Consider the following 18,823-nt stretch of genomic DNA (forward strand, 5'->3'; position numbering starts at 1 on the left):
AAGGTGGCGGGCAGACAGCCACGGGGACAGATCTGAAGCTTGTCTAAGCTGGTAGCATCTTTCTGGAAACCAATTTGGCAATATGTATCATGACAGCCTTAAAATGATTAATCCTGAGCCAATCATCGCATGCCTATGAAAATAAATATAAAGAAATAGATATGATCATGGGGAGTCCATCATAATTCACATTAGAAATATATATATATATATATAACTATATTCTATATATTAAAATGCTAAGTATTAGAAACAATTGAGATATACACAGTAGAGGAATTATCAACTAAGTATTAATAGAACCAAACAATGGAGCAGTATGCAACCAGTAATAAAAATAAATAGAAATGATTTTAAGAACATGGAAAAATGTACAATCCAGTGTTAAGTAGGAACACAGGAACTATGTATGGAATGAGTTCAAACAGAGCTCTTGTCTTTGAAGTCTGGAATTGAGAATTCTACTCCTTATGCTGTAGGTACTTGATAAATTTTCATCAAAAAACACACATTACCTTAATCATCAGAAATAAAGAATACTGAACAAAAATAAAAACAAGATGGGGGAGGGATATATTGGGAGTTTGGGATTAGCAGATACAAACTACCGTATACAGAATAGATAACAAGGACCTACTGTACAGCACAGGGGACTATGTTCAATAGCTTATAATAAACTATAATGAAAAAGAATATAAATATATGTGTATAACTGAATCACTGTGCTGTACACCAGAAACTAACACAACATTGTAAATCAACTAAACTTCAATAAAATAAATAAATAAAAATGGGAACTAAATTTTTAATTGGAGCTTCATATATTTCTAACCTATTCCAGTATGGTTTTCATATCCTGAAATTCTCTACTGCAGTTTCATTATTATAAAGGATCCAAGCAATTTATGTTTTTGCTCAAAACACAGAAAGTTTTATATTCTTGCACACTCACTCCAGATTTCTAAAACATTAGAGTATATATTTTTTTGCCCTATAGATTTTCTAAACTTACTGTTATAGTCTCCTTTTATCACTGAAGAAACAAAAGAATATGTAAAGATTCTATGCACATCATCCAACAATTTACCATTCACTTTACCTCTTACCATAAAAATTCATTGCATTCAAAAACAACTTTCCAGCAAAAATAGAAATAAAGTTCCTTGTTAAAATTTTCCCAGAAAAACAGTATCACAATTACAGTGATACTTTCCTGGATTTCATATATATATATATGTATATGTGTGTGTGTGTATATATATTATATGTCACATCTTGTCATTGTATAATTCAAATATGTGCAGTTTACTGTATGTCAACTTGTACCTCAGGAAAGATGCTAAATAAAATATAATATCCAGAAAAGTCACACACTGAAACATGATTAAAAAGGTTGGAAGGATAGTCAGACAGACACACAGAAGAAAAGGAACCACTCCTTGAATGCATCAGCAAGTTTATTTACAAATGCAGTTGAACAGAAAGGCTCACTAGTTTCTGGAGAAAGCCTCTGGCATACAAACCATGAAGATCTTCCATGAATGAAAAGAAGCAACTTTCTACTGGGAACTGCTTAGCGACAATTCTGGTGAAGAAAACAGAGCTCCCCTCATCAAGCAAGTAAAATGTTAGGTAAGTTAAAAAAAATTGTAATTGCAATATTACATAGATGAAAAGAAGGATACAGAAAGCAAATTTGGGGGTGGATCTCAGTGAAATTTTCCACATGGTCCTGCATTAATTTAGCATACATGACAATAAACAGAGCAAATGCAGTGACATATTTATATTAACTATTTCAAATAATGTTTCAGAACCGATAAAAAAAAAAAACAATAAAATAACCCTCTTCAGAACACCACTAGAAAGTCAAATTAGATCATTATCGGCCTCAAAAATATTTCGATATTCTTATTTTTTTCCCTGGTGCTTTGAGGATGCTGAATTCAGAAAGGAAATACTGTACTTCCCCCAACACACACACACACACACACACACACACATAATTACCTTCTTATAAATAAACAACAAAAATACAGGTTCTACCAAGAAAGAGTATAATGCTCTGAGGTACTCTAAAGAGGCCAGGAAAAGTGTTATTTCTTAAGGAAAAAAAAAAGCAAAAGGACATACAATAGACATTTATAGATCTAAATCAGCAGCAACCACCTCTTCTTCTATCTGCAACAGTGCTTTCGTGTGGAGGCTTACATCACATGGCGGTTGGCCGTCCAGCTGATCAGGCAAGGAGAGAAGAAAGAAAAGTGCTTAGATTCAGAAACACTGCAATATCGCCACCTGCGATAGGTAGCAGTCACCACGCAGAGAACAACCCCACGAGGTAGAGAGTAACCCTGTTACTCACTTAGGCTAAAGTGAGGCAAAAATCACAGCCTCCCGGTTTCTGGAAGTCCTCATTTGCAAAAAAAAATGGAGAGAAAAATGAACTGCTGATATAGAAACAGGTTACACTCAACTCTCTGTTATTTGTACTGGAGGAGAGAAAAGGCATGGGCAGATTTCTCCATGATGATTCCAAAAATCAATTCTATTTGGCTTTGGAATGTTGACTCGAGAGAAAAGCCCACACACATACACACGCTCCCCGCACCCCTGCTCCACGCCCAGCCTTGGCACTCTCCAACCTCCGTGGTGGCATCCAGGAAGGCACTGGATCACTGGGGTAAGAAGGCTCAAAACACGCCGACAGATAAAAGAGAGTTGACTGGGCTTAAGCCACTTCCAAAGCACTCTTCACATAAAGGCCATACAAATACCTCAGAGCTCAAAAGCATATGGTTTTGCTGATACCACTTGTAACAAACACCCTTTCACAATAAGCAAGAAACACATGTTACCAGCATCAAGGATCAAAATATAAAGAGTAATGGTTTTCTTTATGTAGCTATGAACAATATGCAGCCTATGTTTTACAACATACTTAGATGAAAACATGCTTAGACACAAAGTAGCATGTGAAGTCTTCAAAAAACTAAATTTTTCCAAAAATGACACTGAAACACTGAATCAGAATTAATGCTCTCCTTTTTAGAATATTATATATATTGGTGGTCTGTTTTATATAGCAACAAAGCATAAACTTACTATTATCTTTTTAAACCACTGTTTTCAAAGTTGGTCATATTCTAAATCATATAATCAAAGCCCACTGGTAAATAACAGAAATCAGCTAATGATGAGGGGCCAATCCTTAGCCAAGAAACAGATTAGAGTCTATACAGAATATTCATTTGAATGGTCTGTCTCAGTTTATTGGTCTCTTTGAGTCATTAGAATTTTCTCCAGACCCTGAGCAGACAGCACCGTGCACTGTCCTGACTCTCCAGTTCCTTGTCCCCACAACCCCTCTCTCATGTGGCTGGAACCCTGAGCACTGACCCACTCACGGGACCCTCTGTGAAGGGGACACACTGAGGTTCCTAAAACCTGGACTTCTAGGGCAGGGAGCTTGAAGGGGAGAGGGTCGCAGGCTCAAGGAAATGCATGGGAGCCCGCGGTCTCCGTAAAAGGCAAGAAATTTTCTCCCTGATTTGCTCTCTTACATTTGAATCTGAGATAGCAGTCATTGCAGTACAGCTGGCTGTTTCGGATTCTGACTTCGGCTCCTGAGGAAGAGCCTCCGAGGTCCCTGCTCACAGGCCGTGCACTGGGAGACAAAAGAACAGAAACAAGAAAAGGAAACATCCATACTTAGCTCAAGAAATCTTGGGGCACTCCCAGAAAGGGGGAAAAAAAAAACTGAGCAAAATGCAGCCTCTAAACTCTTAGATATATTTCAGCAAAGAAATTAAAAAAAAAAAAAAGGCCAAAGGATAATTAGATTAAAATGAAGCCTGCTAGATGAGACATTAAAGAATTCATAAAGCCGATTCTCAGAGCCAAGATTTCATTCTAAATATACCAGGAAAGTAGAAATGATTCGTTGATTGGCTTAAAGAAATTGAGTCTTCCTTTCTCCCAAGAAACTGGCAGAGGACAAAGCGCCCCAGGAAGTAAGCAGCAGAGGGAGGGCGGGAGGGAGGGATGGCAGGAAGACTGGGTTTCTGGCTCTCCGTCTGGGCTGGGCATCCCCACAGCGCTGATGTGACAAGTGTTCACATGTGCGCTTTCCCTTCGAGGCTGGGGAGTTTGATTCCACGTGCTCAAACAGTAATTTGCTCTGCCTGGGAACAACCCAAGCCAGAGACACACAAGCTTAAACAAGCTGAGGTCCGCAAGACTCTGGGATCAACAACTGGACCAGCCCAACACAAGTTCAATAAACAGATGTGTTTCTAAAGACAGATACTGCAAAATAAGGTCATTAGATAGCCTTAATTCTTTCTTATGTGCAAGATCACCTCAGGTGCAAGCAGGCTGTGCAACTGAAAAAGCATTTGCAAAATTTTCCCTTCCCTGCTCTCCCTATTCATAGCTAGACTTTTGGACACTTTTAATTGCCCATCCCCATGCTGTTAATCACCTTGGTGAGCTACTTGTTAAATATGCCTATGATGGCATCTTAGAGAAAGCATTTATGCACCATAAATTTTACTTATAGAATCTTAGCAAATGAGATAGGAAGTGCACAGTGCTTCCAGGCTTAATTTTTGAAACCAGGTTCAAGGTTGGAGGACACAGCAGCAGTAACAGGCAGTGTGTGATTCCAGGTGCAGCACAGACCGACACAGCCAGCGCCTAGCTTGTTAGTGGCATGTCCACACCCAGCGCTCGCCAAGAAGCCATGCGCTCTCCCAGCCAAGCGGTGCGGGGCCTGCAGGCTGTGCGGCTTGGTCTCACCTTAAAACAATGTAAATGATAACAAAGACCCAGGGACTCGATGATCATGGCGGCTCCTCTGCCCAGAATGTTATCGCAGTAGGAACACACGCGCTTCCCACTGACCGACCTAGACGCGGGACAAGGACAGGAGGCTTTCATCGGCGCAGCTCAAGGTTCTTATTTAAAAGTCACCGTCTGGTGTTAACATGGATCATGGTTCTCCAGGAAGTCTTTACTGTATCTGTGGGAGGGAAACGTCCACCAGCCAACCGAAGCATGCCCTGGTTATACTGGGCCTCGAAGGATCTCTGTGAAGGCTCTGGAACCCTCGACACCTGTTCATACACATGAACAGTTCCAGCAGTCCCCCCTGCACTTCATGCCACTATCCCGTTCGGACCACATCTGTACTCAGCAAACCTCCCTCTCCTCTCATCCAGCCGATGCCTTCTTGCCAGGTAAATCCACCAAAGCTCAACCCGAATCGTGTCGTTCTGCCCATCAGAACAGCAGCCCCAACCTCTTCCAAGAGGCACTGCAAGTCTGTTCAACCTACGATCTCAACCTTATTTTCTCATTTACCGGATATTCTAGTCAAGCGGAAGTTATCAGTGCTTCCCGGACTGTGCCTCTGGCTTGCAGGACTGCCTCTGTGTAGAACAAAATGAAAACTGCCTGCTCGACAGCTACCGTTGAGACAGGGAAGGTGAGTTTCTCCTTTCCTTTGTTTACAAGTCTTATCTCCTCTCCCAGGTGGAAAGGTGAAGGCTACTTCTTATCTTTGCAGCCACAGGACTGGCACAGCACTTCAGTGACACTGGAAAGGGCATAGGTGTCTCATGGGCACCATGTGCTCTAGACAGAGACCTTTTCAGGGCAGAAAAGCCCCCAGCCCCTTCTTTCTGCTTTCTGAGGGTGGGGTTCTCAGTAAGGAAATGGGTTCTCTCTCCTCCCTCCCCTCCCCCATCTCTATGGCCCTCATCTTCCCTCCAAATTTACCCTAAGTCCCCATCCCTTCTCCTAATTCAAACCCCCTGATACATGTTCTATATATCTTGACACAGTAACATTTTAGCTGGATATGAAATATCTTCATGTAACAAAATCCTTTAATTGATAGCTAAAAAAAAAAAAATCCCAATATTAATCATTGTGTTTCCACTTTGCAGTATTTCATTGGTGACCAAAGGCAGGATATGCCAACAGAACTCTCTTCAGGTCTCAGCAGAAACACTGCTGTATGTGGCTTCGGGAGGCATCACCGATCTGTGGAGAAGCCACAGAGATCTAAAGCTCTGCACACATTGATCATCTGAGCTTTAGTCCAAACCAAAAGGCAAGTGTCACGATCATTCACTGTAACGCTTAGCGTTCCCGCAGCATATGACCTGCAGAATTCAGGTGAGGTTGTCTGACCAAGGTGTCAGCAAATCAGATAAGAGACAAACAATGGTTTTGGAATTCAAAAACCCCCCGAAAGCATTATCTGGCTTAAGACTTTTGTTTGTTTGTTTTTTAATCTGCCTCCTTAAAAGTTCCACAGATGATGGAGCTTGGTGATAAGGTTTTCCTTCTATGCTCAGTTCCTATAAAATGAGTTATAACATAGTCTCATTAAAGCTGCCAGACCTTTTCTAATATGGCTTTTACTCATAAATTTGTTATACATTCATGAGCCACTGTGTATTTTTATGATTCCCCAGTGAGAACTATTCAGGTACGTCTGCATCTAAGACACTGACCCCAGGCACAAGCAAACAAGACAGTGGCAACTGATCTAAACATTTCTAAGGCCTCCAGTGGCTTCAGGCAGCATCTATAAATGCTCTTGGGTTGGCATGGGGTGATATTAAAGAAGCCTTCTTCATTGATTTGATAAAGGAACACTGAACTTGACACATTCAAAAAGGCTTGTTTTTCTTTTTCATTGGAAAGCTGGGACAAGATTTTGGGAAATTTTGAATGAAAAAGTACCCCGAGACTAAGGAAAGAAGTGCGAAAAACCCAAAGGGCCTCACCTGCTGCGTGGCTGTGGAGCCACAGGGGAATGGCTGCGCGGTGTCGGGGTAGGTGGGGCGGTCTTCACGGAGCCAGCTGCAGGAGGAGGTACGCCGGAGGATGGGTTTCGCATGTAGGCACGGTTGGATGTGGACACCAGCTGTGGTGGGGGACGACTGAAGTCTTGGACAGAGGAAGAGGCGTAGACCCCTGAAGGCTGATTGAGCCAAGAGGACTGTCTCCAAGAACTAGTTTTTGGGGAATCCAGGTTATCCAGAGATTCACCTCTGAAACATAGAAAGGATTCATCAACATTATAAAACACATTCAATTAGACATCTATTTAACACCACGACAGTCATTAAAATATCCATGTTATGTATTTTATGAGCAGGTATGAATCTAACAAGTCCAGTTACATATAAAATTACCTTTAACCACTAACGTTGCCTTTCACGAGAGGCATCATGATGTTTCATACTCAGTTAACCTTCCTTTATTTTTATTTTCATGTACTTGCTGCTCAGAAAAAAAAAAAAGATGCCAAAGTAGAAAGAAAAATACTAAGAAAAATATTTTAAGACAAAATATTAGGATAGAGAAGACATACACACATCCGTTAAATCTTCAATTGTTTAGACTTATCAATCTTAATTTTTTAAAACCCAACCAAAAAAACACCTTTTTAGGCACTTACATATGTCAGGTATTAAAACACTGTCACAAAAATATTAAGTTTATTTAATCTTTACAACAGTACATGATTTTTTTTTTTTCAGATCTCATAGAAGGTCCCTTGCCCAGTTTTACTAGCTAGTGAAAAGAGCTGATCAGTGGTGGTATTGGCTCTCAAACCAAAGTCTCCCTGATCCCAAGGTAACCCTGGTCATTCCTACTGCAGCAGCCCTCATCCACTCTCTGCCCTAAACTGGGAAATGAAACAACCATTTAATGTCCACAATAGAGAAGCATTCTCCAGCCACTTCTCTTAAATTGAATATGCAGGTAAAATAGCATTTAGCTCACTAATTGATTTAAATACAACTCTGGAAAACCTCTCTTAAATGAAGTTATGTGCTTAACATCAATTCTGATCTACAAAGTTTGACTCCAAATTACGTTTTTTTTTCCCTACCTGGTCAATTTTGTTACTACTTTTTAAACCTTCTCTCTTATCCCAAGTTTGAAATACATGTTTCTTTTCAAATTATAAAAGTACTATATCATCATGATGAGAAAGAGCCAAGCAATACAGCAGGGTATCTGAAGGAGGAGTAAGGTTCCCCCACCTCTTATTTACAATTTACCTGCCCCAGCCCCCCGAGTAGCCACCGTTAACTGTGTATCCTTCTAGACTTTTTTCATATATGCAAGCACATATTTGCATATACATACAAATTTAAATAAGTATAGCCATGTCGTAATATACATACATAACATGTTCGTGTGTTTTTCTTGAACAAAGGGGATTATTCCACAACACAGATTCTTCATAAACTTGCTTTATTCCACATAATATGTGCTTTCTTAGAACTGTCTTCATGTCAGTGCAGGTGACAGATGGTACTTTGGTGGCCCCCAGTGGATCATCTTCCTGGTATCCATACCTGTGTGTGGTCCACTGATTGTGGGCTTGGCCAGGCGACATGTTGGTTAATGGGACATTAGCAAATGTGACACAAGTGGAGGTTTAATAAACACTTGCACGTTAGGGCTGATCCTCTTGCAAGGTTTCCTCCGAGTCCAGGTGCCATGTTACGAGGGAGCCTGAGCAGCTGTGTGGAGGGGCCTATGTTCCCAACCAGCAGCCCTAACTGAGCTCCCAGTGGAGCATCTACACCAGCCCTCTGCCAGGATACACACAACACATGAGCTAAGGGCATTTTATACTTTAAGTCATAAAAAAATAACAACAGAAAAATACATGACAGAGACATATGTGGCCTTCAAAACCTAAACTACTTACAGTCTGGTCCTGCACACACAAAAAATTTGCCAACCTCAGCTCTAAATATGCCCTAACCAATACCAGGCAAAGAACTGCCCAGCCATCACTCAAAATTGTAGGAGTAATGAATTGTTATTTTAACCTACTCATGTTGAGGGGGTATACTATGCAGCAATGTCTCTTCCATTCCTTAACATCTGCGTAGCGTTCCACTCTTCAGTGTGCTGCTGCTTACTTAATGAGCACTAAGTACACTCTTATCAGTAGATATTCTGATTGTTCTCTTTTTTGCTATCGTGTATATCCTTTGAGATATCTGTGCATACTTAATCCAAATATACCCAGAAGATAAAGTGCCAGAAACTAAATTGCTCACAGGGTATAGACAAAAATTTCTGCTTAATAAATACTACAAAAACCAAAATCAAAACAAAAAATGTGTTCCCACCCAGATGGGAAAAAGAACCCCTATTTCCTTATACAATTGTCAACACTAGATTTAATCAACCATTTAATTCTCTACACATCCCGTAAACCAGGTATATCATTGTTTTAGGAGTAGTGTTGATCTGATACATGCTTATTGACTTTGTTCCTTTTTCTATGAACTATCTGTTCCTCAGTTTGTCAGCTGTGGAAACACTAAACAAAAGTAGCCTCCAGTATTCATTCACCCAGATGCATCTGTCTAGTTCAAACCCTCACCTCTGTTTAATTTATATCCATATATTTTCCTTATAGTTACAGAGATTAGGTGTCCACACTCTGTCATGATTCCAATCTGTTATCTCGTTATAAACAGAGGTTTAATTTTTTAAGTTCAGCATCCAAGAAAGCACCGAGAGCTGCACAAATTATTAAAGTGCCTGAACCCCACCCGCTCCCTTCAGAGTTCCACATCCAGCTTTGCAACCTCTTAGCCATGTGGTTTTGTCAATGCATTCCTTGCTCGAGCCCCAGTTTCTTCATATGGAAAAACAGAATTACTGTCCCTGCCTCAAATCATTTTTCCCGGATTAAGTGAGATGATGTGGGCAGAGCGACTGGCGTGTGTCTGGCAGCTAATCAATGCTCCAGGACACGCCCAGTGACACCTGCTCTCCTCTTTCTCCACTAAATCTTACACAAGAGAAGAAATGGTGACAGCTCTTCTGTCCAAAGGAGCCAGCACGTTAAATATCTGCCCCACAGTAGAGAACAGGAAATAATTCCGAGGACGTCACACACCTTCTCATAATTCCAGGCAGACAGATAGGCTCCTTATTGATGCTGGAACTGCGCTGTCGGATCCAGCTGTTGTCATCGTAAAGGGATGTTCTCTTCCTCATTTCTTGAAGGATCTGTTGTCTCTCCAACTCTGCTCCTGATGGAACTTGTTCCTTCTTGGAGCTCTTCTGTGATGAGCTACTGCTCCCAATTCGGTCCACATATCTATTACTTCCTAGATTAAAAACATAAAAAAACTGCAGGATTAGCATATAAAAATGGAATAGTGGGTAAATCTCCAAATACAGTGGAGCAAAAAGTTTGACATTGTGCATGTCATCAGTTCTCAATGAGACTGCTGCCGAGGACCATAAAGTAATGGGCTCCCAGCCCTGGAAATTCCAATTCCACACCCAGAGGCGTACTAGGGGGCCCACTCCAGGATACCAAGGAGGTCGCCTGAAAAAGAAATAGCCAGCCTCGACTTCAGCAGTATTAAATTACAAAATGCTCATCTAGAATTAATTTCTCTTCCACTATGTCCTTATTTCCTAAATTAAAATCAACCAAGCACATGCTCACTGAAATGCCTGCTGTGACAACTCTGCAAGGGGACAGGGAGCTCTGTTCTTTCAAAACACATACCTTCCCCCTGGGGAGAGACAGAAGACATAAGCGCATGCATCTCCAGCTGGCATGACTTGAGTCTTCATGATTTTAAGTCACAGAATAAGTCATGACCAAATCATAGGAATGAGGGCATGTTCCATCACCAAAATGGCTTTTGTGAAATTGAAAAATAGCCAAGTAATCCGAATGATAACCAAGGAGTAGTATCAGACTTATGTCTCCTCTAAGAAACTGACATATCTATAATTTGAATGTTGAATTTATGAATAACAGTTAAGTCAGGTTTTATCCTGAAGGCTTTGTCTCCTTAGATTTTTTTAATGATTAATTTCTGATTTTGGTAAAACATCCATAACTGCGAAATATCCTCCCCATCTTAATTAGGGTTAGATTAATTTTATCTAAGGATTTATTTTCTTTCACTCTCAGGGTTCACTGCTATTGTTACTCTTTCAAAATTTATTCTGCCTTAGTGTATCTTCTAGTAAGCAATGAACAAGGCCACCAAAGGTTTATTATACACACCTATGTTTACACTCCTGTATTACACATAGCTTATCAATTTGGTCAGATTCTCAATGTCTTCTATTTTAAAGATGCCTTATTAGCATACCCAGGTTTTTTTCAAGAAAACGTTTGATAAAGTCTAGTGTCTGCTATTCAGGAGCTTACAGTTAGTAAAGGGGAGGAAACAGACATGCAAAAATAAGCAGATTAATAATGCAAGCCACAAATATTAACAAGACTATTTCAGAAAGTTACATTTGCTATTACAAACAGGTCACGTGTTTAAGTTCAAGAGAAAATATGATCACTGCAGGTTAAAAAGGTTTCATGGCAGGTTGAAGTACTTAAACCTTCATTTTAATAATAGCTTAGGGACAAGTTCAGGAGAGGAAAAACTGGAACTCCAAACAGGTGAGACCAGAGGAACCAGATCAGAGAGCATCTGGTAAGTTGAGAACTGAGAGAGAGAACAATTTGGCTACAGTTAAGGGTTCCTAATGGGGAAAACAGCAAAATAGGCTGAAAAGTTAAACTAGGGCCAGATAATGGAAGGTCCTATGAGTTAAGGGAAAGGGGTGGTCAGAAAACCTATCAGGAACTATAAATTCTACAGGTTTCAGCCGGAGGTTATAAACTAGCTGCCCTCAGAACGCTGGGGCCTGTGGATATTGTTTGGCTCACAGAGGGTTATAAAAATTTTTTAATTCCTTGTCAAACACTCAAAAGATAATATAAAAATCCAGACTTTTTTTTTTAAACTTCTATGTTACAACAGAAAGAGCTGGCAATCACAGGTCTGCATCTTCCCACACGGAAGTGACAGGCCGGAGCAGGGGAGCAGCCATCCACTTAAATGGGCACGTCCACCAAGTTCACCTCTATCCTCACCTGCATCACTGACCAGCACCCTACTTCCTCAAACCTGGTATGCAAACCCTGCTGGAAATGGTGTTTTTGATTACTTCTCCTCTCTCAGTTACACATCCCTGTAAATACAAGTTATACTAAAAATACCAGGTTCCAAATTGTTTTTCCCAAGTTTAATAAAACCATTATCATTCTGAGTTCTTTGACAACTCATTTAAACATACAGTTTCAGGTTTATATGCCATTTCAGATTTATATACAATTTCCCTAATACTCTGCAGAAAACTTTTCTGTCCCAATTCTTTGGCAGCAAGACGAACTCCAGCAGTAAACTCTAAACGGTATCAGCATCACTTTGCAAAATTTCCACATATTTTCTTAGCTTCTTAAAACCATTTTAATCTCTCAGCACTTCCTTCACCATAAAGTAAAGCCAAAACAAGCACAAGATAATTTTGTTCTTGTGCAAATGCTAAAAATCCGTAGTATTTTAATTATGTGATCTTAATGAACCTGAAATATCTTGACCTTAAAAATACTGATCATAGTGTGCGATAGCATAACTTAAGCAACCGTGCAGAGGAGTTTTGAAAAAAAAATCACATTTACCATTTTTATTTGTGGGGTAATCATCCAGCTCAGTAGTGGATCTGGATTTATTCCTAAAACACAGAACATATTGCATACGTCACATTAAGAATACCCTTTTCATATTTATTAAGTAAGAACACCAAAAAGATTACTTTTTAAAGCAGTTGATTTATTTCACATGCCTGTTGAAAGCTGAATTTCTTTTCATACCAAGGAATTTTTCATGTTGTACAAACTAGCAGAAAACAGTGATATATCTAAAGAGAAAAGAGCTTGATGGTAGAAACAGAAACATGTGAAAATCCTCTCCAGTCTGATCCTGGTTAAAGTCTACGATTTTTAAACAACTTGAATGCTTTCACTCTCTTCTATTTCAGATCTCAATCTCACCAGGCTGTACTGAAGCCTCTGTCATCTGATCACCTCACATCAGACTGTCAACACTTCCTTCGTGCTGCTGCTCAAGGGTCAAGAAGTCAACCTGTGGGGCTTTTGCTCTGAAACAGCCACTCCCCAAATGCTATCCTAGCATTCCAAAGTACTGGAGCACGCAGACACAGGCAGCTTCTGAAAAGGGCTGGCTTTGTAATGATAGACCTTAGGTCTATCTGTCAACACTTGCTGATCTCACTCTCACCCTCCTAGGCACAATAACTACAAATAGTAGTGATAATGAATAATAATACATAATACACATTACCACACATGTGCATATATGCAGACAACAGACATAATGTATCAATATAACATATAATTATATGTAATATACAATGTATCACAATAGTCATGAAGGTTTCATGTGTATTAATGTAGAAGGGAATACTTTTAACACATGATGTCCAACTGCACTCCTTAATGCCTCTAGTGCATGCTTAATCACAATTGCCTGGAAGTGTTTCATATTTTCCAGGATTCCTTAAGTTTCCCTTCTCCTAATCTAATAGTTTTCTCAAAGTAATGAGCTAAAAAGCTTATTTGAATATATAAATAAACCCATAGCTTTAAAAAAAAAAAAAGCTATACACATTTTAATGATCTACAGTTACCCAGAAACATTCATTATAAATAAGGTCATCCATCACTTAGAATTTTTTTCTAGCTTAATGTCAGCCCATTACTAGCTGTATGTACATTCCTGTTCTTTTCCCTGTCTACTCTGAGCCCTAGTCAGACACCCTGATGGCCTATAGAAATGAATCTTTCCTTATCTGTAAGGCAAACTTCCTAAAGAAGAAATTTTAGCTGTGAAAACACAAATTAATGGTCATACACTGGATGTATATATAGACACACTGTTTAGAAGGCCCAAAGTCCCTAGTGATTTTGAACCTGCAGAGCATTTTAAAAATTACTTTAAAGCATTAAATTGAATGTTTTAGGACATTTTAATACATGTGTAACTTTTCAGGTATCTGAAATTCTATCTTCATTCTCTGAAACTGACCAGTAGTCCTAATCAAACTAAGAGAAAGGCTATTCTCATTTCGGATGTCCACATGTAACTTTTGGTAAGTTTACGCCACTGCTTATAACTTCTTTAAAATAAACCTTAAGGTAGATGACAGAAATGAACACAAGCCCTTCTGTGTCCATTGCCCTTGCTCTGTGACTTTTCCCATAAAGAGGTAGAGGTTTTCCTCCTCTCTGTGAACTTGGGCTGATCTTGTGACTTGAGATAACAGAATGTGGCAGAAGCAGTGGTGTCTGTGCCAGTTCAGACCTCAGACTGCAAGGTGCCTTGCACACTTCTTCTGTTTAATTCTCTCTCTTTTCTCTGTCCAGCCACCATGCAGAGAAGACTGCACTGGCTTGCTGGATGTTGAAAGACACATGGCCTGTTGCTCTCATTGGCCCAGCTGACAGCCAGTCAACTACCCAAAGCAGAACTGCCTAGGACACTGGTGGTAGATGTACTGGGAACCCAATCAACTGAAAGAACCACCAATTGAGTTTAGTCGAAAGTGCTGACCCACAAAATCATAAGTAAAGTCACAAAGTTTAGGGGTAGTTGGTCACACAGAAAAAGCCAATTGATAACAAAGTTCAACCAGCAGGAACTCTTTGTATCCCACAAAAGAGCTAAAGTAGTCCCACAGAACACCCAGGCAATCCCTTAAATATTCATCTGAAGCCAACTACTCCAGGCAAATTACAATTAAATGCTCCACACACCTGTCACTGGGAAGCAGCCCTGAAGATTCTTCCTCTCTGTTTGGTATATCATAGGAATCAATAGGCCTAAAAGATGAAAAAAGAGTTTATGGTCAAAATATTAGACTTTAATGCCCTGAGTTTAAGAAATCGATATCAGAATAATTTATTCTACTCTCTTTATGAGAATAGTCTGAGTTAAAAACTAAACATAGAGAAGTATTTCAATCAACCCCTGCAGAAAACAGACCTACTACCACCAACAGACATTTGCAGTTCATTCAGTCACAAATACACACTGAGTGCTGTACTGTTCCAGTACTGTCCTTGGGCTGGGCTTCCGAAGTAAACAAACTTATTGTCCTCATAATACATTTTAGTGCAACAGGCAGGTTAACAGATAAGAAAATAAATGCATAATGGGGAGGATACAGCTCAAGTGGCAGAGCACATGCTTAGCATGCACGAGGTCCTGCATTCAATACCCAGTACCTCCTCTAAAAAAATAAATGAATGAACCTAATTACCTCCCCCTTCAAAAAAGAAAAAAGAAAAAGAAAAGAAATGCAAATGCAAAGCAGGGAAATATATACTGAGAGAAGGAGTGGGGAAGAGGCAAGTATTTCGGATAAGGTATTCTGGAAAGTCTGAGCAAGTGATATAAGAAGCCTGAGCAGAGACTTAAAGAAAATGAGTAAGACATACAAATACGTGAGGGAAGACTTCTCTGGGCACAGGGAGTAGAAAATGCAAAAGTCCTGGGGCAGAGTAGTTGGACATTTTCATGGAAGGAAAAGGAGGCCAGTGGGACTGTAAGTGACCAAGGGAGAAGAGTGGTCGGAAGCCGGGTAGACCAGAAGGCAGAGACCCAGCTCATACAAGCCTTCCAGCTGTGGTGGGGGCTTTGGATGGTGTTCTAACACGACAGGGAGCCATATGGAAACTGAGCAGAGGAGTAAGGTGACAGGATCAGACTGACAGCGGGATGGCTTCACTCAGCTCGTGTTCCTCTGTGTAAAGTGAGGGTAGTGGGAAGCGGCAGGACAAATCCGGTACCTTGGACGTGGGGAACGGATACAGCGAAGCCACGCCAACTGAAAAACCCCACCCGCCCTTCGGCCGTGGGGATAGACCTTCTGTACTGGTATATTTTGATGGAAGTTTCCCTCTCTCTCTCTGCCTGGCGCTTCTGCTCGTCGGCCTCGGCCTCTGCCTGATGCCGCTTCTGCTCCTGCTCTTCCTGGTACCGCTGCTCCTTCAGCTTCCTCTCTTTCTCAAGAGTGAGCTGTTCCAGCAGCTTTCTGCTCTGGTCCTCATTCAGGCCTTCCTCGTGCTGCTGCTGCCTGGTCTCCTCCTCTGCCCGCGTTCCCTCCGTGTCGGGAGCCTTGGACTCTTCACCCCGGCTGGCGAGGGCAGGGTCCCGGGTGGAGAGAGACAGGCTGTTGGAGTTCAGGACCATCAGTTCCTATGGGACCAGGGAGAAATGAAACCCATCTAAATCCGTGCACTTCTCTAATTTCATAGAGCAATGTCTAGGTTCGGTTTTAAATGATACTTATTGTTGTTGGCCCAGGATTGCACTTGAAATAATGGTAACGGTATTATCGCTAACAAAGCCACCCGTGGCTGGTGGAGCCGTAACACAGAACAGGAAGATGCACTTAGGGCCCACTGACAGAATCATTTAGTGATACTGCAGAGAAACTAGGAGGAAACATCAAAGCAAAATTCTGACAAACCAGAGCCTGGTATCTTCAAAGCGCTACATAGGTGATTGTGTGACAAAAGCCAAGTGAAACGGTGTAGCTCCCATTGTACAGCCAATTTCACCAACGAGGCAGAGAAGGGAGAACAGGGTGTGGTCCAGTACTACCTCATTCAAGTACTTGGAAATTCTCTCTCTCAGCCTCCTGCTTAGCCCTCTGCCACTCTTCCCTTAGTTTCTCCTGTTCACGTTGATATTTTTCCTATAAGACGAGACGGCAAGTTAATTAATTAATTAATAAGTTAATGATGTTAATCTCCCATTCACATTTCTGCTAGCTCTACCCTTTACCCCTATCTTTAAAGAGAGGGATATTGGTTTACCCAATCAGATTGGCATCCCGGAAGAAGAAAATAGCTTATTCTGAGCTAAAATGCAGGCTTAGAAAGGGCAGGCACTCAGGATTGAACCCACATCCAACCCTGTAATTCACCGACACCCCTAGCTAACTGTAAGGGGCACTGAATTCCTCTACAACGGACCTAGTGTACAGTTTACACAGGTGGAAGTGCTTACAAATCCGCACACCTCTCCTGCATAAGAAAATCCACAAAACTAGAGAGCCACACACTCAACCAATCTGCACGGGCTAATAAATAATTTTAAATGGAGGACTCTGGAAATCTTCAAGACGGCAAAGTCATCGTTTCATATAAGATGCGCTCCATATCAAAAGATTTGTTAATCATGAGGTTATTGGCTTTTTAATTTTTTAAGTTGCTTTCTCAATGCAGGCTGACACAGCAGGAGACACAGTCAAAGCCAACCTAGTTCCTGCCGAACCATCCTGTCCTGCTCTACCTGCAGCAGGCGGTCCTGCTCCTTCTGCCACCTCTCCTGCCTCCTCCGCTCCTCCTCTTGATCCCACGCCCGGCGACTCGGGGCGCTGATGGTTGGGACTGGAAGCTGCCGGGTTATAAGAGAAAAGATGCAAACAGAGAACATGTTACTTCATACTGGCTGGAGCACCTTTGCACACATACATTATTCACATGTCACCCTTGACCTACGCTGTACCAAGAGTTGGCTTCATATTTCAAAATAGGTCTCTGCATCTCGGAAAGCTTACTCCTGGAGAAACTCTTATGTAGCTTAAAACAATGGTAAGCAATGCTACTCTGTGCTAATTCAGCCCCACCGAGGCCTCCTACTTTATTCCAACACCAAATGAGTAGGACTTACATCAGGCACCACGGAATCGGAGCTTCCTGTAGCACATGGGCAAAGAGAGAGAAAAAAAATACAGCGTAAGTCTTTGTTTCTATGAAATCATCCTTTTCAGAAAGTTGTATCACTACCTATTTCCATGCCAGTATACTAAGTGAAAATACTTTTTTCAAACAACAGTCAGTTTCTCTCCTTAGTTCCACCTGTTTGCTATGTATCTTCCAAATTCAAAGTCAGTAAAAAAGAGTAAAAAGAGATACTGAAGTTACACCCCAGCTCTACATGCTCAGCTAGATCACTGGTGTATTTCTAAGGGGTCTCAGGGTTCTTTTATTAATAAAGTGCATAGTATTCTCAAAGCTTGGCCTAATAGAAGGAAAAAACAGAATTATAAATGTCACAGTATCAACCAAACCCAGTTTTTTCCTTGCTGCTACTCAGTTACCTTGTGACCCCTGCAAATAACATTTTTTTTCAGGTCTTAGGGCCAATGAGCTACTTTTCTGAAATAAGCCACCCACCATCATGTTCAAGGAGCATTTTCCTCTCCTCTATTATTTAAAACACAAATATTCAGACTTCGTGTGTAAACTTATGGGCAGAGTGTTATTTTTTTATTCTTAGCGGGTCTACATAATTGTGTGTGTTTGCATGTAGGACAATGATTATAAACATGTAAAATAAATGTCATAAAATACACTAACATTCAGTATTTTTTAATTTTCCTGAAACCTCAGCTATCAGACAAATTTTTCACTTACACATATTTTTAAGAAAACTGCTTTGAGATTTAGGAAAATATTCTTCCCTAAAATAGCCTGTTGAAGAGAAGTAAGTGAAAATTAAGATGGAGAAAGAAAAGGAATTGCTTTATTTTAGCCAATTTGAGCTAAGAATATTGTACTGTTTCAGTTAAATGACCACAAAAGAACAGTTGTTTAACCAAAAAATATCACAAACACTAAGGCACAAATAGATCCTTGCACATGCTCTTTCCATGTATGGTCAAAAAGAGATCTTAACTCACCACAGGAAGAATATCAGGAGATTAACACAAAATACATGAATCCAGTAAGTATCATGTTATAAAGCAAGTTTGTAAATATTTCTGATAATCTTAAAAGTAAGGAAGAGTAACATTTCAGACACCAGCAGCACACTCCCCACTGCCCGTGCCACTGCATCTCAAATGTTGGCTATTACTTTTAAGT

General features: G+C 40.6%; 1 protein-coding gene across 1 annotated transcript in view; it reads right to left on the reverse strand.

Annotated features, from left to right (window-relative positions):
- Positions 1-1,439: 1,439 nt before the first annotated feature.
- The window catches only part of LMO7 (LIM domain 7), a 189,126-nt gene continuing 171,742 nt past the window's right edge, over positions 1,440-18,823 (reverse strand). Inside the window, 13 exon segments of the mRNA XM_032496862.1 lie at positions 1,440-2,235; positions 3,564-3,651; positions 3,653-3,667; positions 4,801-4,909; positions 6,801-7,067; positions 9,956-10,169; positions 12,548-12,600; positions 14,702-14,767; positions 15,814-16,145; positions 16,554-16,571; positions 16,573-16,647; positions 17,247-17,351; positions 17,628-17,653. Coding sequence (XP_032352753.1) covers positions 2,213-2,235; positions 3,564-3,651; positions 3,653-3,667; positions 4,801-4,909; positions 6,801-7,067; positions 9,956-10,169; positions 12,548-12,600; positions 14,702-14,767; positions 15,814-16,145; positions 16,554-16,571; positions 16,573-16,647; positions 17,247-17,351; positions 17,628-17,653 — 1,391 coding nt within the window. The 3' untranslated portion in view covers positions 1,440-2,212.

Source organism: Camelus ferus, chromosome 14 (genome assembly GCF_009834535.1).
Source record: "Camelus ferus isolate YT-003-E chromosome 14, BCGSAC_Cfer_1.0, whole genome shotgun sequence".
Lineage (NCBI taxonomy): Eukaryota > Metazoa > Chordata > Mammalia > Artiodactyla > Camelidae > Camelus > Camelus ferus.